The 23,771-nt window shown below is 47.1% G+C and overlaps 1 protein-coding gene across 5 annotated transcripts in view; it reads right to left on the bottom strand.

Moving 5' to 3' along the window:
* GLT1D1 (glycosyltransferase 1 domain containing 1) overlaps positions 1-23,771 on the bottom strand; it is an 82,662-nt gene that overhangs the window by 26,105 nt on the left and 32,786 nt on the right. For all 5 annotated transcript variants that reach the window (XM_081802407.1, XM_081802410.1, XM_081802411.1 and 2 more), the window contains 5 exons: positions 19,091-19,142; positions 10,787-10,823; positions 9,192-9,248; positions 1,585-1,680; positions 956-1,005 (listed from right to left, as the gene is read on the bottom strand). In XM_081802407.1, coding sequence (XP_081658533.1) covers positions 956-1,005; positions 1,585-1,680; positions 9,192-9,248; positions 10,787-10,823; positions 19,091-19,142 — 292 coding nt within the window. The remainder of the gene's footprint in view (positions 1-955; positions 1,006-1,584; positions 1,681-9,191; positions 9,249-10,786; positions 10,824-19,090; positions 19,143-23,771) is intronic.

Below are 23,771 nucleotides of genomic sequence, written 5' to 3'. Positions count from 1 at the left end.
TGCGTGCTGTGCGTGTCCCCCGGGAGCTGGGAAATTCACAGGAGTGCGTGCAAAACAGGTAAGACTCCTCGTCGTGCGGGAACCCACTGGCTCAAGTTCTCAGGGGCACCCCTGATGAATTAAGTGGGTGACATGGCGAGGTCGCAAGCTCAAGTATCCCGGTTTGGCGAACAGGACCAAGGAAGTGAGCGATGTGTTTCCCCAGGGGGTGCCCTCTGCCGCCCAGCACAGACACCCCCCGGAGGACGGGAGTTGCTCCTGCGATGTCCCACCCATCCTGCCGGAAACACAAAGCCTGCTTCGTTTTCCACACTGCTTGGAGTAAATCAAGGTTCATTCTCAAGAGACATCTCCACCCTGATTCTCCGAATCCTGAGTGCTCAGCCCTGCGCGTGGGACAGAGCCGCACATCGTTGAGGGGACCAGCGACTCTCCTGGAGGCCGGCAGGACGAGACGCAGGGTCTCCAGGCCTTCCACTGGTCGGGGACGAGCATCTCCCTGTGCTTACAGTTATTGCCCACACCCCTGATTTCCCACACCCCTTGGCTCCTAAAGGCAAGTCAACTAGCTGATCTGGTGCTCGGTTGAAGAAATAGCTCTGTGTTGGTTTGCCGTGCAGTTTAAAGGAGTTTCACAGATAACGTGGACCACCTACAATGCGTGCCTTCTGCACCAACTTAGACTAACGTTCATGTCACAGAACTTTCTCCTGATGTGACTCCTCTGCATTTCCATAAAAACCTACCCTTTGTAGCAATAAATTAGCTGTAAAGATTTACACAGCCTCATCACCTTTAACCTTGGCTTTCATTTTTAAAAAGGCAGACTTCAGTTACTTAAACAGGAAAAAAATAGTTTGGTTAGAAGAGGAGTGTCAACTAATTTTAGAAAATACACAAAAAGTATAAAGATGAAAACAGAAATGAGAGTAAAGTTTGCGGCGCATCAACTTACTTCAGGACCCACGATCACCATGTAAACATTAGGCTCTTCTTGATGCCATTCTTGGGAAGAAAAAGAGAAAAAAAACATTTTACTGGTTCTATGCCACAGATGGAAACATCATTAAGTTTAATGTTAATTACGTGCTAATATAAATTATTTCATATTTTGTTCTCATTCATAACAATCCAATTCTATGTATTTGAAATGTAACATTGGACATCGTATGCTTATAAGTAAAATGCTTTTTCTAGAATGTTATGCGTTACCCAGATCTCTCCCGTATTGGACAACCAGGAGCAATGACTCCACAAGCCAATATGGACTTTGGGGTAACTCAGGCAACACAGCAAATCTCCCGATGTGTCCTACAAACTGACGCGTGTAAAACGTTTCCAGATAATATTATGTTATTCTTACAATTATTCACTGTTTTTGTGATTTCCTCAGAAGCCGAGGGCACAGGAAAGTAGAAATGAGTGAGATCACTACCCAGCGCTCCTATTTTTCTGGTTGTTTCCAGAGGAACCACCTAGAATCAGTTCTGCTCATGTGGAAAGACGGAAACAGCAAAACTGAAAGTCCTGCAGAGAGGAACGCTGAGACCAGTCCCCAAACAGAATTCTGTAAACAAAACGTACCTGAGAATGCGTCCACCAGGTAAAGAGGGTCCTTAACTTGTCTAAGTCCACACACCAGGAGAAAGATGTGTAAATTATCAGCATTTTGGTAAATCCCTGCAAGAGAAGAGTTCAGGTATTTTCAGTGGAGAGGAGGCAGCTGGATACCATGGGAGCAAAGACCCCGGGACGGGAAGGTCAGGTGTGAGCCACAGGGCTCCGACCTCTGCCCCTGCCTCCCCGCAGCCTTCACACAATTCACTGCACGAATGGACTGCTCCTCCTGGTGGGTGAACCTGAGCTGAGTTTAGCCCAGTAACTGGGCTGTGCATTGAGGAAGGGGCAGTTCTTATGGAAATGTGAGCCACGGACCCTGGAAAATATTTGGGTACAATTCCAGAAGAGATTTTCTTCCTGCAAGTAGAGGGGCGCTTTATGTAGTAAGGGATTCCCAGGTCCACGTGTGTTCACTGAGGTGCACACCCTGAGTGCGGACGTGCCCACGGGTACGTGAAATAAAGGGTTTAGGTCGCACAGCAGCTCCCCTCATCGAGAGCTGGAACGGCTTCTTGGCCCCTCGGCTCCGGGCCGGCCTGGTGGCTAGCGTCAGCCAACAGAGCCCAGTGGAAGGACAGTGAGTGACTTCCGAGTCTCGGCCGTGGGAAGCCCTGTGTCGCTGTCTGTCGCCCCCCGGAGCACCAGGCCGGCTGCGCCCCGCCGGAGGAGGCCACACAGGAGCCGCAGGCCGAGGCCCACAGCGAAGGGAGTGCGGACCCAGCAGCAGACAGGTGAGGCCCGCGGGAGCCGCCCCCCTGGCCCGGGCCCAGCTGCCAGCCCACACGGTCACCGGAAACTGGGGGCTCCTTTAACCCCCTTTACGTTGAGGTGGCTTGATGCGCAGCAACAGGCAAGTGATTCGATAGAAATTATCTGCATAATTAACACAAGCTAACCTAAGACTTCATCATTTCCAGACGCATGTAATTGGGGATAAAATCTGACCCCGTGCAGGTGAGGTTTCCCTTCACGCGTGTTATTTCACCCGTTCTTACTGCAGACACTGTCAGTTTCTTGGTGCTTCTGTGAGCCTTACATAGCAGGGTCGTCAGGGCGACTGCGGGGACACACTGATGTCACGTCCACGAGACCACACACGCTGCGCACGGACCACGCGCGACCAGGTCTGAGACGGCATCTGCTCACGTGTTAAGGCGGGGGCGTCCCCCCGAGAAGGGCCCTCAAAACGCTGCACGGTCTCTGCAGTAAGTGCTGACGGTTCCGCTGAGGTGCGGCGTGTTTGTCAAGCAGTGCCCCGCTGTTCTGAGTACCCTGGAACTAACCCTAGGAATACAAAACTTACTCTTTGGCCAAAAGTCTAAGCTAGAAGCTACGTGCAGAATTTGAATCCCAGATCGGAGGAACCTGAGGCCAGGAGACAAGCTATTCCCTTGAATGAATGATAACGCTGAAGAATTCCTTTAAGGGACAGAAGGTCAGGTGTGAGACACAGATAAATCCCTCCTTCCGAGGCAAGAACCATGGGTGAAGCTGAAGCCAGAGAGGGAACGTCCGATGAGGAGAAGAATTAAAAGTGCCTTCATGAAAAACAGTTCTCAGTGACAACGGAAAGATAACAGAGGGACAAGGAGAAAGCCAGGGGACGCCCTCTTAACTACTGGAGGAAGCCTTAGCCCGGGGCACAGGGCACATGTGTGCACACGCACACGCAGGTTTTATGTACGCGAGAACTCCCAGTGAGCGAGGAGCTGACGTGCTGTGTCTGCGGATGTGAGCCCCCGGGAGGGCCCAACATCACGGACACCGCCATCACGACGAACCTGGAATATCTGCTCAAATACATAAGAAGAAGAGCACAAGAAGGAAAGTAGGAGACACATGACTGTACCCAAAAGGGGGAAATCAGGAAACCCGTAGTGATGAATTGAAAAAAAAAAGTACAACAGCAGAACACACACAGAGATGACATCCAGAGATGGGAGCCAAAGCGAGAACTATTTTAGGAATTGATGTGCTGTCTCAGTGGAGAGACTCCATTCGCTTCTGTGGGGCAGGCACAGACACTGGAAACCTATTCTGTCCCTTTATTTCGCTGTGACGCGTGGTTTGGGACACCTGCGGGCCTTCTGCTCAGGTGACGCTGGGAGAAGTGAGCCTCCACCTAACCCTACCCCATGATCCCCAGGAAGCCAGCCTGGAGAAACAGGAACCCACGATGTACAACGTTCTGTGACTCACGGTGAGGTACACGTAGGGTACTGAAACCTTGTACACGCGATATATGTGCTTTTACGTACTCACACAGGAACCCCCCAGATTAGCCTTATTACACACGAGGAGCTCTGATGTTTTCTATCTCATTTCAGTTTTTTAAAGTGCTGGTCCCTGGGGTGCCTGGGTGGCTCAATCAGTTGAGCATCTGACTCTTTTTTTTTTTTAAAGATTTTGTTCATTTATCTGACAGAGAGAGAAACAGCGAGAGAGGGAACACAAGCAGGGGGCAGTGGGAGAGGGAGAAGCAGGCTTCCCGCCGAGCAGGGAGCCCGACGCGGGGCTCCATCCCAGGACCCTGGGACCATGACCTGAGCCGAAGGCAGATGCTTAACGACTGAGCCACCCAGGCGCCCCTTTTTTTTAAGATTTTATTTATTTTTTGACAGAGAGAGACAGTGAGAGAGGGAACACAAGCAGGGGGAGTGGGAGAGGGAGAAGCAGGCTTCCCGCAGAGCAGGGAGCCCAATGTGGGGCTCGATCCCAGGACCCTGGGGTCATGACCTGAGCCGAAGGCAGTCGCTTAACGACTGAGCCACCCAGGCATCCCAAGCATCTGACTCTTGATCTCAGCTCAGGTTTCGACCTCAGGGTCGTGAGTTCAAGCTCCGCATTGGCCCCCACACTAGGCGTGGAGCCTCCTTAAAAAATTTTAAAAATAAAAAAATGAAAGTGCTGGTCCCCGACTCATTCCCTGGTTTTGAGAGCCCTGACTTACCAAATCCTGGAGGGAGACAGAGCTAATCTTCTATTCTTTTGTCTTTGTCCTCATCTTCTTCCCGGGTTGGAGATTAAATGTCATGAGAATTTAGGAAACGAAATTAGCCCATGGCAGCACAAAGGACTAAATGCTTTGCCTTATTTTAGGATTTATAAGATTTAAAAAATAAAACGTGGAGACAGCATTTGGGTTTGAGTAACTTCTGTGCGCTTCTCACCCACAGCAGTATTGTTTTCGAGGATCTAGAGATAAGGATTGGGAAGTCCTGATTGAGAAAGCACGTGCCGCAGCCTGGCACATGGAAGCCCCCGCTCCACCTATGGGCCGGGCCACGGCTGGGGACACGTATGGTGGCCATTCTTACACTTCAAGGCAGAACTAACAGAAGTCAGCCCATACACGTCTGGAGGCGAGGGAGGAGCCTAGCTAATGTTTTAGTGGGTTTCATTTCTTCCTTTTGGCTCCAAACTTATTTTTCTTCCCGTTGTTTGTGAACATCCAGCTTGAACACGAGTCAGGGTCTGAACTCATCCCTCACAAATGCACGGATTTTCACATCTGTCCTTCCGATTGCCATTTCCTGGAGAATGGTATTTTTATCTTCAAAACAGAGTGAGTCGCTCTCGCGGGCTGGCACAGTATTGGTCCCCACGGGCTGAGCACCCGCCACGCTGCCCAGCCCTCTGCCTGACTCATCAGCTGGCTCCACAGCACTAACCTGACCCACACTAAGCCACTTCCTTGCCCGTCTTCTGTTCTAGCTGCTCTGTTCATTTATTTTTTTTCCATGGGTTATTATAAGGAGAAAAGAATCCAAGGACTTCAGTTGAGTGCATTAGATGTAGTGAATTTTAGCCGGAAAATCTGATTTGGGGGCTGTGAAAATATCAAGGGATCTGGTAACATGAATTTTCCACATGAAAAACAGAAGGGTTTTCCTAGGCACCGCCAAGGAGGAAAAATACTACCATCTGAGCTTGGCATATTCAAGTCTCCACGTAGAAATATAAATACAGTTTACAGAAGGAGAGCGAAGAACATTAAATAGACATGTTAACAATAGAAATACAAACAGAACAGAGAATCAGGAAGGTATGGCCAAATTTAAGCATTCATAGTTTTTGGGTTTGGTGGCTTACAAAGAATCGCTGTTTTAGATGCGTCGGTTATTGGCATTTATTTATTTATTTTTAAATATTTTATTTATTTATTAAGAGAGAGAGAGCACAAGCAGGGGGAGGAGGCAGAGGGAGAAGCAGGCTTCCCGCTGAGCAAGGAGCCCGATGCGGGACTCGATCCCAGGACCCTGGGATCATGACCTGAGCCGAAGACAGCTGCTTAGCCATCTGAGCCACCCAGGCGCCCCGGTTACGGGCATTTAAAAGCAAAAATCACACATCATTGAACCATAACAACATGCAAGTTGGACATGGAAATGCACAGAAAAACTCCAAGGTAACTGACTTGATGCCTTACGTGTATCTTCTGATCAGAATAACTCTGTAAATATCATGTGAAAAATTATAACGATGCCGCTTAGTGCCTTTAATCTACTTTATTATTTTTCCCTAGCTGGTTCCTTGGAACATGAAATCTGGTTAGCATAAACGTCGTTCAATGTTTTAAACTACAAAGATTTAGTAGTTTGTTAGCTGGGGCTTAGAAAGGGAACTGGATATTCTCAGAAGGACCTACAACACACTGTAAAGGAGGATGCATCATAAAATCCACACCGGAGACCCAAGAAGCAGACGGTAGCCCTTGGGGACTGATCACGCACTCGTCTGTGGGTGCGCACTGTTAGATGAGCCCTTCCCCACCCACTCCCCGGGATTGCAAGGTTAGCAGTTCATAAGGATTCAGGGGGTGAGTATCTGATCACTAGTAGTCTGCGTCAGATTCACCGGATCTTCCGTTTTCACTGTCTGAAGCTCAAAGTGCAAGTGACAAATCACAATCGCGGCCCTGGAGGCCAGGCTGAGATCGAGGATGGGTGGGGAAGACGGTCCATCTCTAGAGTCTGAAAAATGACAAAGATGAACGACCCCGCACATGAGAACAGACACCTGGTCATAAAACCCAGAGACACCAATTAATTCTGCCTCCACCAGGTGCCAGGATCCAGCAGGGCCGGCGACCGTGACACCACCACGCCTCCCTCTGTCGCGGGTCCCAGCCACGGTCACGGCTTCTAACTGCACGTGAAGTTGGAACTGCTGCCCAGTGGGTCTGAGGGGTCTTGCCCATCCCTCGGCTGTTCCGTTAATCACTCCGTAGTAAGACCAATGAAACAATCCACCAGAGACTACAGGCTTGATGAAAAATCCCTCTCCTTTCGGAAATGACCGTTGGTCACACCGCGGCGGCATCCCGTGATATATACAGAAGCTGAAATAACCTCCCAACAGGCGATTTACAGCAGGCCGCTGGTTCTGAATAATGGCCCGCACTTCCCGGCACGACAGAGCAGTGGGACGGCGGGGGTTCCTGTGACGCGGGGAACAGCCCTGCTGCTGGCCTCGAGGCTGATGGATGCACTTGGAAGATGGTTTCTAATAAAAAGCTTGGAAATTTTCTTTTTCCAAGGCAACCTAACGCTGACATACAGTAGGCGGTGGGGGTTTCTGTCTGAGAGAAGACAGGCTTGGAGGGTCTGCATGTTTGCTGCGGACGGGGCCTGTGGTTTGCATTTTCAGCTCCTCCCTGAAGTTTACGTCAGGCTTGTCACATCAGACCCCCCTTGCCCCCCTGCAGTACCCTGGCACCGTCAACTCTCTTGAGAACAGTGCAGGTTAAAACAGATGAGTTCTTAACTTTACATTACATTTGTTGAGTCAATGTCAGCTGCTCCCACACCTTCCGCAGAATTACTGGGTCGGCCGGCCTGCAAGGCAGTGACCGTCCCCCAGAGCGGATGGGCCTCCTGGGTGGACAAAAAACTTCCTGTATTTAAAGATATTGTACAACAAAATTTTGTCTAAACGTTGTGACTGCACTCAGATCATACCCTATATGGAAAATACGAAGGCTAGATTCTGTTGGCCACACTGTGTGTAGGGAAAAGGGCATAACATCGCTGATGGACATGCTCACTGATGCTACCTTTCCAGGAAACGTTACGCATGATGCATGAAAGCTCTGATTACGTGCATAATCTAACCCAGAGGTTCTGGTTTTAGGTGTTCCAAAGAAAACAGTTGGGCAAATGTATGAAGATTGAAATCCTAGCACCTCCATCACTGTATATCAAATCGTTTAAAAAGGGATTGGTCAAATAAATTTGTAGAACTCAAAATAATACTACAAAGGAATTGAAACTCATGCTGTAATTAGAATTAATAAATAAGTTCATAAGATTTCAGGATATAATGTCAAAAATCAATTACTTTTGTATACTAGCAACAAACAATTCAAAAATAAAATTTAAAAAACCTCTTGAGTAGCATCAAAAATAATAAAATCCTTAAGAATAATTTTTCTTTTTTAAAGATTTTATTTATTTGACACAGAGAGAGAGAGCACAAGCAGGGGGAGCAGCAGAGGGAGAGGGAGAAGCAGGATCCCCACTGAGCAGGGAGCCCGATGCGGGGCTCGATCCCAGGACCCTGAGATCACGACCTGAGCCGAAGACAGATGCTTAACAGACTGAGCCACCCAGGCACCCCAATAATTTTCTTTTTTAAAAAAACATAAGGACCTGTCAAAATCATTATGAAGGTAAATGACACTTTAAAAAGTGGACAGATAGATCATGTTCATGGACTTTAAGACAAATTAATTTTAAGATATCCATTCTCCCTAACTCGATGTATAGATAAATGCAATGGGGTTTTATTAGAGATTGACAAGGTGAGTGGAACTGTATACGGATATGCAAAAAACCCAGATTAGCTGAAACAACTGTGAAGCAGAGTTGTTGACTCAGACTACCTGATTTCTTGACATTCTGTAAACCTGCAGCAAGAATACAACGCAGTGTCGGCCCAAGGGTAGACGTGTGGATCAACGGCCACTCATACATGGTAAACCGATTTGCAGCAAAGCGATTCAGTGAAGTAAGAAAAACATTTTCAGTGAACGATATTAGCACAACGTTCAGAAAGAAAGGGATTCTGATCCCTATCTCATATCACACGCAAAAATTAATTTCAGATGGGTTATAATCCGAACGAAAGAGCTAAAACACACTTCTGGAGGAAAAGAAACAGGGAAAATATTTTTGTGAACTTTGAGCAAGCAAAGGTTTCTTGATCAGCGCTCAGACAGTGCTGACCATTCACGAAAAATGGATAAACTAGAAGAAAATGGAAAGGTAAACCAGAGGAAACAGGAGGAAATATTCACATATATATACACGTACCTCACAGAAGAGTTGAACCCAGAATGGATTAAAAATCCTCCTCCAAACCCGCTCTTCCTCCCATTCTCCCAAAGAAGAGAACACTCAGGAACAGAGAGAAGCCAGTTGTGTCCTGATCCCAGTCCCCGATCCTCCCTTCCCTTGTTGCATTTGACCCGAAGAACCTCTTTTCCAAAACCACGTGAGCACCCCATGTACCTGACACCATTGGACAGGATGCGCCCTGGTCAAAATCTTGTGAGAAGATTCATCTCTCACCTGAACAGTGAAGGAAGGTGTTCCAGTTAAAGGCAGCGTTTGGTACTGTCACGACTCCTGGGTCGAAGGAAAGAGAGAGAGAGAGAGTCCACGTTGGTGAGATGCAGCCGGCTAGCTTGTGTCGATGTTCAGATAATGGTCTCCTACTTGGTTCTTACAAAGAACTCAAAGTTCTGAGTGCCTTGTGAACACCTGTTCATCCCTCCTGCACGGGAGGTTCAAAGGGAGCCCATGGGTCCCCAGCGAGGAAAGGTTCACCCCCTTCGACCTCGCCATCCATCGCGGGGTGGGACAGCCTCCAGGTGGGAAACGTGAGTCTCTAACAAAGGCCTGCAAGCAACAGCTTCTACAGCGCAGCCCCATGTATGAACTGCATCTCTGTTTAGAATTCCTAATCCCGGCCCTCTCCGCATCACACACGTTGCCTGCTCTCTGTGGTATCTCCTCCAACAGATTTAAGTTTAAAATTCTCTGACTTGAACATTTAAGATGTAGGAAGTTCAAGGCATCATTTAACAGGTTATCCTGATAATAGGAACCATCTGTGAAGTTTTAGGCCGTGTAAATTAAGTCCTGTAACCCTCTCTGCAATGTCCCTTTGAGATCGGCATTACTCACTTTCGTACTACCTAGCGAGTGTGCACTGCACGTCCACCCTGGGCACAGACCCTGGGTGGGTGCAGACCACACACTCCCGGGGCCCCTCCAAGCCCTGCGAGGCGCACTGACTCCCCCAGTTTATCCAGTTGGAAACTGAGCTTCACACAGGTTACGTGGTGTTCAGGGCGACTCAGGGTGCAGGTGGTAGAGGCTGTGTGTGAGCCCTTGTTTGCCTGGCGTGCCCGCGTGTTCCTCCTCTATAGATCCGGCCAAGACAGGCCCGCACCTGCCCTGACACTTAGAGACACCTTTTATACATACAGACTTGGTGCATCTTTTTAAAAATGGGTGTTCCAAGAAAGGGCTTATTTGGTAAGTGATTCTTCTGCTAAAAATATCACTGAAAGCGCTGGAGAATGCGAACCCGTGATAATGCACAGTGCCGCTGAGGCGGGCCTCGGGGGTCTGTGGCCCTCTGGGCCTCGGCACCATGCTGACCCGAGCTTGCAGTGGGTTACGTGCTCCACTTTGCAACGGCTTCTTCCCATGATTCCTGTTGTTTCAACAAGAATACAGTGGTTCCCTCGCTGCGTTCAGATGCTGAGGGTGTCCCGAAAGGCTGTGGAGGCCACCGCCAGGGAGGGACTGACTGGCTGAGGGCAGGAAGGGGTGAGGTTGGAGCAGAAGGGCTCTGCTTCCCCCCAGCTCAACTAAAACAGAGAAGCTCAGCTTTCTCCTTTTGTAAACATACCCCTGAGAGAGCACATTGTCCTTCTACTGGTCGAAAATGTTAAAGGACCTGCATTTTAAATTGTTCTTTTATAATGTTGTTGTATTTGTCCTTTATCTTCACATGAGGAAATAATAGGCACATCCATTCTACTAATTATTAGTAGGTAAATCTAAGGCACCATATTATTTCATCCACAAACACGTCAGTACATGTCTCTAAAAGGACTCATCTTTTAAGAATACGTAAATTTTAAAATTCTTACCTTGACTCTGGACGTAGATCTTACCCCTGGCATGCGGCTTTTGAAAAGAAAGGAGAAAGGGAAAGAGTAAATTGGATAGTCCATTGCAACTGCTTTTTAGAAGTAAGGCCATAAAACCATCACTTTGGAACACGTCACAAAGCATCATCCACACAACTGTTCACACACTAGTTACTTTCTAAGAGCAGAGAGTTCCTTCCACTTTTAGTGGGGGTTAGCCCATTAAAAACACGGCATCTTCAAGGTAAGAATCACAAAGGAGGAGGTCCCTTAGATTAGGCGTGATGCGTGATTACTATTGTACGGTTACTACATTAGTAGAAAGTTACGGAAGCTCAGACAGTGAACACGCCGATGGCAGAGCCCGTGGGGAGCCTATCTGTCTGTCGTGTGTGGAAGCTGGAGATAGGTGTTCGGGAACCCTGATTTGGGGACACAAGTCCTTGAATGGAAAGAGTACACTCCCCAAACCCCATCCGTGGGGAAGAAATTAGGCCGGGGTGGGAGGCCAAGGGAGGAGAGGGAAGGGGCTGGGAGGTGCGGCATCCTGCGGTGTTCGGGGCGGAGGACTGCGACTCCCTACATAGACAGGACTCAGTTTGCTTTGCTTCTGTCCTTCCTGTTACATTCTGTATCTGAGACCTCTAACGCCTGGACCATCCTCCTCAACTCACCACACAGCAGGGATGCACCCCCTTTTAAAATGCCCTTAAAATAGTAAGCCTTAAAAAAAATGTTTAAAAAATTCTCCTCCTTACTAGTGGAAAAAATGTTAATTTTAACGGAAAAAATGGCTGATAGCAACAATTTGAAATTAGAAACTGAAGTCCAGAGCCCTAACATACTCCTTTTGTGTAATTATAATTTCACTGGAAAGCTGAAGAGACTTTTATTGGTGTGCAGAGGAGGTTAGGCCTGCTGCTTCTTCAAGCAGCCCTGAGAAAGGGATGCTGACACACTGGCAAAAACATGTCAGCCTGGTATTTAAACTTTAAAGTGAATACCAGCATTTGGCAAAAACTGATTCAATATAAATCTACATAGATTTGATTAATTAAGGGAAGGCAAAATAGGGTTTTTGCCTTGCCTCTGTTTCCATTAGAAATATGCTCCATCTGCAATTAGAAATGCATAAACCCACAATGCTCCCTTCAAGAAAATTCCTTCTGAAAAAAACAAAAATAATTAAACTGGCATTCCAACTCCATAAGCAGAATGAATGGACTCTATGTAGAAATTTCTGGACTTATCTGCTGGTCTTTACATATCTTTGAGCATTATTTCTCTTAAATCTACTCAAACCATGAGAAAATAAATAAGTATTAAGTCCTATATGAACATTTAAAACATGTTATGAATGATATTTTAAGATCTTATCCTTGTAAGTCAAGAAAATAGAGTTACAATATAAAAAATATCTGGACTGGTTTATTTTTAATCTTTATAATAAAAGAAATCTGGCAAAAGCCAACTGGCTTATATTGATTTTGAAAAGCATTATCTATATTAAAATGCTCTAAATACAAATTAGCTTTCTTTGCTCAATATTTATTGTTGTTTCTCTTGCCTTAAAATAATAGAAGAGTCAAAATCCTTGTACATCACTTCCCTTGCAAGATTAGCTCATTGATGCAGAAAATGAAAAAGAAGCCTCTGTGTGTGTGTGTGTGTGTGTGTGTGTAGGGGGTGGGGAGGAAGGATGCTCCATGGTGTCTATGAGAAACCCTTACTAAATTCGGCCCATTACTAGATATAAAAAGCCAGTGTCCTGTTGGATAGATACTTATAAATACACATGACCTTCTAACAGACCCAAACGCTAATTCATGCCTTTTTATAATGGAATAACAGCAACAGCAAATAGATACCCCATTTTTAAAATTTATATAACCTTCTGAAATTCAGCTCTCTGTAAGTAGAAACCACAGTAAACGTTATTTTTGAAATATACATACAATCACAGGGTGTGTGGGTGACAGAGATACCAATTTTTATTTTGAAATGACAGTGCAGCTTCTGACGGTGGCTTTGTTAAAAATCACTTTTAAAAGAGCTACAGAATGCTTTAAAACAATCATGGCTCGAAGGTAGAAAGCTCTCAAAATATACCTATGTCAAAAAAACGCACTGGAATTGGGGTCTTTTCAGGGGATGTGGTTCTCTTCCTTCTCCCTCCACCCTGTTCCCTTAGAAATGGGTTTTTAAGCAAGGAAAGAAAATAAAAGAGAAAAGAAAAAAACACATGAATGGGATGAGGAGTGTCTCCGAAGACTGGATCGGGATCCAGTCCCGTGGGATCCAAAGCTGGCTGGCAATGCAAGAAATAGGAATGCCAGGAGGAAAACCGGAGGGAAGACTTTTTTTTTTAAGAAACAGTTAAATCTATGGAGTAAATAACTGGGGATTATTGATGTTATTCAAAAGCTCCCCCTGCAGTTCTGTGCCTTGGTGATTTCATGAATTCGAAGCAATTCTGATCATTCCAGATGTCTGAGCCCCCACGTCATGAGCTCATGAAGGGGGGCAGGGGTCTGGGCTCTGGAACTGATGAGTTTTTCATCCTTTGAATTACACTAAAACTTTTCAATTCCCAGGGATCTCATTTGGGGAAGAAAAATGCAAAGAACATTTCCAGTTCCATCAAGAACTCTCGGAGGAAAGCCAGTCTTAATAGAAGTTATTAAAAATGATTAGCTTCCTAGGGTATGATCAGTCCCTGGAGTTTCCCCTACAGAGTATTTGCGGGGAGGGCCTCAGACAAAGAGGGCATCTAAGGATGAACCCCGTGAGATGCAGGGTTTTAGGTTTCCGCTCGGGGGAAACCATAACAAAGCTGTGGTCTGTGGGTTCCTGCTGCTGCCAGCCTGATTTTAAGAGATCGTCAGGTACAGAGCAACGGGCCATGCAGAAGGAAGGGGCAAGGCGTTCACAGGACAACATGCGCTGAGTACACAGAGTTCAGCGATTAGTGGACGCGCGGCTCATTGCAAGAGGCGGGCGTCAGCTCTGGGAGCTCACCATGTGACAGCCCGTGAGATCTGTCTTGCTTTCTGCATTTTAATTTCCAAAAGAATATTGATGAGTACATGCACACACTGAAAGTAAAAGTACACTTTAGCTATGGGCTCACACAAAACCGCTTCAAGAAAGTTATTTTTCTTTAACGGGTGCCGAGGCGAGGCATAGCACTGGTGGCCCGGGAGGCAGGGAGGCACCGTCTCCAAACTAAACAAAATAAATAAGTACATAAAATCTCTAAAAAGTAATGACACCAGAAAGCTTAGCTCAGCACTAACCTTGGCAAAGAGTACAGATGGGCCATCCTGGTTATCCTCGTGCTTTCTCGAATTTGATAACCACTTCAAGCAACATTTACTCAAACTCAAGATGTTTAAAAAACCAGCTAGCTCATAAATAAATATTTGAATTTGGGGAAAGTCCTGTTAGCAGAGTACTTCTTAGAAAAAGCTGGTCGACAGTGCAGTTGAGTTTTCTGGAGGCCTCTGGGGGTTTGAACCCAATGGAGACCTAGTAAACCCCAGATCGTTGCTTCCGTGGAGAGAAAAGCCTTCCGTTACGATATATACCTAATTTGCTTTACTTTTTTTTTTTTCTTCCTTGTGAAATAGTCAAATTTTCTGGTGAAAGTCTGGTGAATTCAGAGAAAGAAACCTTAACTTCTAACACAGATTTGCATGCTGAATGTCTGTTACGTACCATCATAAGAAACCAACACTCCGTATAGACAAGCTTTACATTTCCATAAGGCATACAGCAAAGTTAGCAGTGGGTAGTGAATCAAATTCCTAAAAATGCCAAATCAAGGTTATAATTTCACAAACCAACAGAGCAGTGTTTTCCCAAAACGCGACCAGTGTTGAACTTGTGTGATAAATATTAACGATGCAGCATGCAGACCTGGTGAAAACCACTGGGACCGTGCCCTTCACAAAATAGGTACGACATCACATTAAGGTTGATATGAACAACACTAAAAAAATAACGACAAGCCCAAACAAAGGCATTTCAAATTCAAACAGACAACATAAAGCCATCCTCATTGAAATCCAAACTAATTTGTGTCATCAGCCAGAGATAGGTAGGGGATCATAAACAGCCTCCAGAGTAGTGCCCAGCTTTCTGAGAGGGCTGAAAGGAACCCGGGGGTGACACAGCGCCCCTTCTGGGAACATTTCTTTCGAGATGTCTCCCACGGCCCGATGCTGTGTGAGCACGTGTCTGAGCAATCTTGAAAGAGGTCATCCCCCACTTGTATGTACAGAGCTGGGCTGACCAATGCGGCAGTGTCCAGCCACACCAGGGCTGGTCTGAATGGAGATGTGTCCTGAGTGCAGAAGAACACTGGATTTTGAAGACTTCATGCAAAAAAATAAAAAAACTATCTCATTAGTCATTTTTATATTGATCACATGTTGAAATAATAAGATTCTGGATATAGACAGTGTGCAATAAAGAACTTGGCCTTTGCGCGAGACCTGACAGGAGTGTCTTTGTTTAGGGTGGGGCCAGTCCCAACCATTGGTCTTCGGGTGGGAGCCGGCCATACCACAACCACCACCCACGAGGTTTAGGGCGGGGACTTGGAGTCGAGTGGCATCTATCCACTTGGACACTGGCTTCAACCGTGGGCAGTTAACCAGTCAGTCAAGCCTACAGAACGAAGCTCCAATAAAAATGTTGGATGCTCAGCTTGAGTAAGCTTCTCTGGCTGGCAATCCTCCGCCGATATTGTCTCAGATCAATAACCAGAGGGTAGAATGGCTTGACTCCACGGGGAAGAAGGCAAGGGTGCCTTTGCCCTACACAGTTTTCCAAGTGGCTGATTTTAGCCTGATAAAGTCTATGACTTCCCTAGAATAAACCGTAACCATGAGTAGAATAACCATCAGTGAGTTCTGTGCAATAAGAAGCAAATGCCATAAATCTTTCTAATCTGGGATTATTGAAATCTGATTCTGATTTGATAATAATTAGGTGGGATTAACTGAACGACACCTTGAGTCAGGCCTGCTCCCTAAAACAAAACACAAAATTAAGAACAAAAGCTGGCAATTCGATAATGAAGAGCCAAACTTAATTACTCAAGAAACATTGCTGTGCGGAATACATAAGTAAAAATCATCACTCCACAAAAATCCATCTAAAATAATTATATAAATGTGGCTGAATAATGAAGCTTTACATTATTTATACATACGTTTTAATTTGTAAAAACTAATCAGATAAAAGTATTGAAAAGAACTTTATTGAAAAGTCTTTCACCAAAAAAAGGACAGAAAGCTGTTTTAAAAAAACAGGCTCACATTCGAATCTAATAACTAACCCCCACCGCTATAAACTCTAAAACCAGAAACACCCTCTCCTTATCATTAGCTTTTATTATAGTGTCTCTTCCATCACCACCGAAGACTAAACTTTTGCTGCCTGCTCGACCTTTTTTTTTTTTTTTTTTTTATGCTTTGTCAGATACTTGGAAGAGTATCTTTCTGAAAACAGAGACCCCTGACCCAGGATCACCCAGCGCGTCTGAGTGACAGTGAAGGGCGGCCTTGGCTCCGAGACAGAAGCTGGCCCTTCCACGGGCGCATCCTCACCGCTACGGTCCCGCCCGCCCGGACTGGGCTGCTCTGTGCACTCGGGCCGGTTCCCTTCTCACTGCCTGTGGACGTGCAGCTCACGGAGGAAGGACTGCGCCCGGTCAGTGAGCACTTTGCACGGCTGACTCGGGCTCCGAACCTCCACGGGCACCCTCTCCCGAGGCCAGCCTCACGCTGCAGCTGCCGTCCCCATAGTTACACCCGAGTCCAGTAGGTGTCTCTGATTCAGTGCGTCTGGGACTCGGGGAGTCCACTCCTCTCGCTTTCCAAATTCCTTCACTGGAGTTCTTCCAAAATCTTAAATCATGTTGATATCCTTGAGTCCCACGTTATTTCTTCCTTACGTGCTTCAGTCTTTCCACACAAAAATTTATCCAGAACCTGGTACTTAAGTTAAAGAAATCTTTATCAAAGTGCATTTACAGGTAAAATGGCACGATGTTTGTAACTTTTTAAAAAAATATTCCAGAAAATAAGTGTGTGCGTGAGTGCATGTGTCTGTGAGTGTGTGTATGTGTGCAAGGGCATGTGTGTACATGCGTGTGTGCCTGCGCCGGGGGGAGAATGACAGTAGGTTAAGTAAGAATGGAAGAACTTAGGCAGATGGTGGGTACAGTGCACCCTTCTGTTCTTGCTACTTTTGCTCCTGTGTAATAAAAAGTTCTAAAAAAGGGTCCATCCCTGGTAAATTCAGCAAATATTTATTGAACACGAGGATGTGTGTTACCCTCTGGGGATGCACCAGTGAACCCCACTTTGTCCCTGTCCTCAAGGAGCTCACGACCACACAGGGTGAAGGCAAGGACAAGCACCAAGTGCATCCCCCCTGCACCCACGCCCCTGCAGGGCCACCTCGAAGACCCTCCCATGATGAGGACGACTGTGTCCCCACTCCTCGACTTGCTTGCGCCATGAGGACAGGAGCGAACATTAAACAAGCACAAGTCCCAAGAAGGCTTTCTCCCCGGTGCCTGCTCTCTCCGGCTGCAGAACCTCACGAGGGACGGCGGACCAGGTTCACGGAGTCACGCAGATCTTCCAAATGACGAAGAGTGTCATTACACAACATCAACACAAAAATCCCGCTTGTTCACATGACTGCTGATCTCACCAGGCAGGTCTTTACGCCTGGGGATGCTGCTGACCACAGGGTGCTTTCCGAAGTTCTCATAGTTGCTCGACAATTCAAACATTATCGCCCGTGGTTTTGCTTAATGTGACTGGCTCGATCCACGCATTTTTAAGAAACTGTCTAACAGATGCCCACATCCGAATCACCAGCTTGCCTGCCAGTTACTCTTTCGGATACAAAATCGCGTGAAGATGTATCTGGTTCAGCTTGCGACTCAAGCACATGAGAGCCTCCAGGTAAATGCCATACCTCATCCAGAATTGCAGCAGAGCTGTATGCACACTCCTGTGTCATCACACGGAACATTCAGAACACATGTATTCAAAGGTTCATACTTGAGAAAATTGTTCATGGCTTCAAGGAGATCTGAAAGTGATTTTGTTTTTAACTACAAGGGGTGGTGTGAATAATCAAGGATTGGCTCAGATGGGTGCCGCTGCCTTCATTAGGATGAAGGGTTGGCGGTTTTACGGAGTTCCCAAAGGTGAGGAAGGCAAACAGCGTGTCTGTGTTATGATGCAAACAGGCTCGCATTGTGGGGGCCCGGGAAGAGAGAGGGATCCCCATGCTGACACTGCCCAGACAGTCAAACTGGCACAACAGAAAACTGGGAAGCTTGTCATTTGTTATTCTGAGATTTTCCGTTTATAAAATTGCCCTCCAGTTCCTCCCTGGGGAGTGTTTGATGTGAAGAAGGAGGTAGGCGCGATCCGGCCGTAAGGAAGAGTGCGTCCGCACATGCGCAGTGGTCGGAGCCTTGCTCAGGGACCACCGGGCCCACAGAGCACCGCACGCGCCCTTGCCCCACACAGCAGTCACCATGCGCTAGATTTTACAGATCGAAATTCTACACGAAGTACAGGACCTGTACAACACCCCGACAGGAATAATGCCGACAAGTGATAAGGCCATACGCGGGGGCACGGCGGATGAGCTGGCCCCGCACGGGGACCCACAGCGCTGGCGACCGGACAGCGGAGTCTCATGCTCGTGGGTCGCTGGGCAAAGTGGCCCCTGGGTTGGCCGCTTCTGTTCTGCAGATGCCAGCCTCACCACGGCTTCCCTCACTCCCCGCTGGGAGCTCAGCTCCCACCAGCTCATCCACCTGCCGCCAAGTCACCACGAGTCAGAGTCAGTAAGGGACCTAACTTCTAGAGCTATAAAGTCCTTTTCTGCAAGCTCGTCGGATAAATAGTCCAACCTCGCAAACTACATCTACCACCGAAAAGATCGCTGCCCTCCGAGCACGTGGAGCGGCTGCAACCTTTAGAGCAGAGCCTGGAAATCACCCGTTCTGAGCACGTCAAAAGAAAACAGAACATAAAAGGATTCGGCGATTGGGCTATTTTTGCTGTTCAGCAGCAATATATAAAAAAAAAAAAAGTCAAGTCTTAAGAGTATCTACACAAATTAAAAAACCATCAGTATACGGGACGCATCATACACTCTGGTGGCCACAACAGAAACGCTGTCTGTGCCCATCCAAGTACCATGCAGCCCTCACCCCCGCCGCCTCCCCAGCTCAGCCAGCACGACAGCAAAATCAACACGTACCCACTGTGTCTGCGCCGCTTCCTTCATGGACTCTGTGAAAGCGACAGCAAATCTAGTAAGATGAACAAAAATAAGGAAAACAATTAGGGTAGAATTCAATTAACGTAACTAGGGAGCAGCTCTTTGGAACAAATTGTGAGAGACAAGGTAAGAAGCTGAATTTCAAGTGCCATCCATCTTCATCATGTGCGGTCAGCGGCCCTCCGGTTCAATCTCCACTCACATCAAAACAAGTTGTGTATGCACGAAATAAACACCTGGAGCTCCACATTTCAATTTTTTGTTGTTGTTCCTTCCATGCAAGGTCAGAGAAGCAGGGAAAAAGTCAGAAAGCCAGATGCAGGGGAGAGGCAGAGGATTTAGTTAATCCACTCGGAACATCCAAGGACCGGCTCTCCGGTCACTAGCTTCAGTGCGGGAAGGCTGTGCTAAAGTATTCAAAATTCACTGAATGCACATGGATCAGGAATGTTAATGTGTACATTTATCAAGCAATGGCTATTTCCAGAAGTAGGGCCGGATACACATGGGATGAACCAGGAACGTCCTATGGTAGCCAGGCGGTGAGAAATTGCCCGAAACTGGTGAGGGCAGGCTGGGAGGACACCAGAGTCAGCTCACAGCATCTCCCGTGGCCAAGGCGGGCATGATTTAGTGCCCAAATACATCACAGTGATGGGTATCCCATAGAGTAAAATAAAATAAATACCCATGTGTCCACACTGATATACACAAAGAAGTGACTAGCACATGGGGCCAACAGGAACAGCTCTTCCTTTCAGAATTCCAGGGAATAAATGCAGAAGGAGTAGTGGAAATGGAAAATCACCACGAGGCAGACTCCACAGTAACAGTGGTCATGGCCAAGAAGCCGTAATGGTCGATTCCTTCCCACCCCAAAGGGTGGGCTCCTTCCTGGAGGAGCCCCCCTTCCCCTGCCTGTCTTCTCCGAGCCTTCCCTCCCCACCACCTTCCACCCATCCCCGCCAGTCATTCACATGCCCCGGATTTAAGGAGGAATGAATGGAGGAATGAGGAAACCTCTTGTCCTCTCTGTGGGCGTGACAAAGAGGGGCGGGGAGGCACCGAGGGCATCACCCCTCACACCGGAGCCGCCTTCACCCCCTGTGCCCTGCACGCAGCTGGTGCGGGCCGGCCCAGCGGTGATGGGTGTGCCCACATCCCTCGTGAGACGCTCCCCGAGCCCCTGGACGTGGGCAGGGAGCGCGAACAAACTATTCTGAGCCAGAGCTACGGCGTAACGCAAGGACAGTTGCAGGGACCTTCCTTCGTGGGAAACCGTGAGGCGCCACGGTTCCTGGTCCCCAGGGAATTCAACGCCCAATGGATATTTCCTGTTACTGTTTCCTACCAGGACTAACACCACCGCCATGACTTCCGTGAGGGGTTCGAGCACCCCACGTGGCCAGCAAACAGACTACTGGACAGCTTCAAACCTATAGAAAAGAAAAGAAAAAAGAGGAGACCCCAAAAGCAGAGAAAAACTGGGGAGCACGGAATAAGGTCAGTGACAGGAGGATCATGCCTTTCACCCCATAACAGCGTTTCTAGATAAATGCACAGTGCAGCCTGAGGATGGCTCATGGAAGGTTGATCCGCTCCTTTGGCAAGCACGACCACCTCCCCATGCCTGCCCCACGTGGGCTGGGATGTCGCTCTGTGCGCTGTGACTCCCCCAGCCCCTGGAGTCCTGCCTGGCACCCAGCAGGCAGGCCAAAATGCCCACAGACTGAATAAATGAACGAGCGCACGGATGGGAGTCCTGCCTTACGTTCCAACCGGACGCGGGTCAGAGCGAGGGAAGAAGGAAGAGCAGGTGCGTGGGGCTGGCCACAGAAGAGGGAGCTCGGGCACCCTCGCCCAGCAGCTGCGGTTACTGTCCCCAGCCCGTCACCCTTTCCGCCGGCATGCCCCGTTCGCTCCGGACCAGGCATCGGGGATCTGCGGCCCGGCTGAAGACCAGAGGGGCAATGAGAGCCTCGGAGAGGCCTTCATCAGGAAGAGTGCACGTGTACACGTTTCGGGAGTCAGTGGGCGGACCGAGTGAGCTTGCTCATTTCCATTTATCCTGGAGAGGCAGGTAACACGTTCGTCCTTGCGGCCCCTCCCTACAGAGACCCCGGCCCTGGGTTTATACCCACCTACTTAGGAGATAACGGATAAGAGGGTTTCTGACCCCACAATCCTCAGAAAATAAAGAAATTAAAAACAGCACATTCCTTACCAAAAAATGTAAAGCTACCACTTTTGCCCTGTGGGATGAATATTGCCGTTTGAAAACGTGCTCACTTTCACGTGTGATTTTGTTGGTCAAAAACATCTTTAGGAACAACTGTATGAAATGACTGATACTGAGCCATTTTGACCTATAATTTCACATGGTCTAACCTGTCATGTGCTATATATTTCCTAATTGTGAAACTATTTCTTAGGCAATTTATTTCATATAAACTCTCTTTTGCTCATTTGTGGGCAATACTAAATTTTTCTGAGGTGCACCCGGATGATCCTTCACAAAACAACCTCCACAAGTTTCAAACTCCTTACCTAATTTGGTATTCATAATTACCAAATACTTATCATATTATAATACAAGCCAAAAAGCTGATGCTGAAGTAATTTCAATACTATGCCATACAGAAAAAAAGTTTTAAATACAAAAAAAGTTCAAAAATATACCTCATAAGAAAAATGTAACTACATAAAAGTATTTGATTACAAGTGAAACTCATTATAAAGCGAGACAAATTCAATACTTTATTTTACAGAAAAGTATGCCGTACGCTGTCCGACAAGAAATCTATGATTCATCTGACTTCCCTGCCCACTGACTTCAATCAATACTCCTCCCAAATGAAAATCAATGTGTTTTAATAACAACGCAATGAATAATGCTAACGATAATACCATAAGATGAATTCATTCAGTATCATTTCTACCTAGCAGAATTATTGCCCTTCCGTAAGACAGTGCAAACTGCATGAATCAAAAGGTAATTAATTTTCAGAGTCTAAGAGCAACAACATCGAGAAACCCTATCATGACAGATCACGTTTCAAGATCGACCCAAACTCTGTCTACCTTTGTTTACTGTAATTCTGTCTCTCCATCTGACGTGCACACTCGCGCACTCACGCGTGCACACTCTCTATTTGGACAAGGTTTGTATGGCCACATTTATGATATCCCACAGTAACCCTAGTTTTCAGGAGCAAGACTGACTCCCGCCTTAGGAAAAGGGGATGGGGTTGCCTTGGGCTGCACCCTAGAACCTGGAGTGCGTCCTTTGTAAAGGATCAGGAATGCTCCAGGGACAGAAAGAGGCAGAGTTCTGGATTCCCTGACCACGCTTCTCAACCGTGAGAGGCTTAGAGATGAGCCACAGACATTTCATGGTTGGCCATTTATTGGGGGGCACGGGAGCAACCTGAATGTCCATGGACAGACAAATGGATAAAGAAAGTGTAGTAAACACATACACTGGAATATTACTGAGCCTTGAAGAAAGAGGAAATCCTGCCATTTGCAACCACACAGATGAACCTGGAGGACATGATGCTCAGCGAAGTGAGCCAGACATAGAAGGACAAATATTGTATGATCCCACTGATGTGAGAATCTAAAATAGTCCAAGTCCTAGAAGCAGACAGTAGGATGGTGGTGGCCAGGAGCCGGGGGAGACAGGAACAGGAAGAGATTCATCCAAGGGCACAAAGTTTCACTTGGACAAGGTGGGTAGGTCCTGGAGACCTCCTGGAGCCTACAGTTAACGATGCTGTAACATACACTTAGGAACGTGCAAAGAGGATAGATTTCATGTTACGTGCTCTTATCATGACCGTAATACCGAAGAGGATGGGCGGAAGCTCTCGGAGGGGGTAGAGGTCTTTATGCCACAGACCCTGATGATGGTTTCACTGACGGGGACTCATCTTCCAACTCATCGGGCTGTGTACATACATTAAATACAGCTCTTTGCATGTCAGTCATGCCTCAACCAAGTGTTTTTTTTTTTAAATAACTAATAAAGCAGTTTGTCCACATCAAAAAAAAAAAAAATCGATCGCCTGCTTTGTATTGTTTTGTTTTGGTTTGGTTTGTTTTTTTTTTACAATGATTCAAAAATTTACATGAGCTGAAAGGTTGAGGTCTTGGTAAACTTTGGGTTCAGGGTGATTCCACGGTCAGGTAAGACTTGCTCTGTGGCCCGGGAGGGACGGACCACATGGCAGCATCTCGACCCTTCCGTGGACTCACCCCAGGAAGCCTGCCAGTTGCCTCTTCACGGATGAACAGAAGAGCTCTTGGCTTTAGGCCCACGTGACTATTTGGGTTTTGTTTTGGCTTCTTCTTTTCATTTTTTCTATTTTATTTTTTAAGATTTTATTTATTTATTTGAGACAGAATGAGAGAGAGAGAGAGCACATGAGAGGGGGGAGGGTCAGAGGGAGAAGCAGACTCCCCGCTGAGCAGGGAGCCTGAGTGGGACTCGATCCCAGGACTCCAGGATCATGACCCGAGCCGAAGGCAGTCGCTTAACCAACTGAGCCACCCAGGCGCCCCCGAAGGCAGTCGCTCAACCGACTGAGCCACCCAGCCGCCCTCTTTTTTTTTTTTTAAAGATTTTATTTATTTATTTGACAGAGAGAATGAGAGAGAG

The sequence above is a fragment of the Leptonychotes weddellii genome, chromosome 13 (assembly GCF_054177405.1).
Source record: "Leptonychotes weddellii isolate Sample4059 chromosome 13, ASM5417740v2, whole genome shotgun sequence".
Lineage (NCBI taxonomy): Eukaryota > Metazoa > Chordata > Mammalia > Carnivora > Phocidae > Leptonychotes > Leptonychotes weddellii.
The sequence above is the reverse complement of the archived record's forward strand: the minus strand, read 5'-3'. Positions and strand labels throughout refer to the sequence as shown.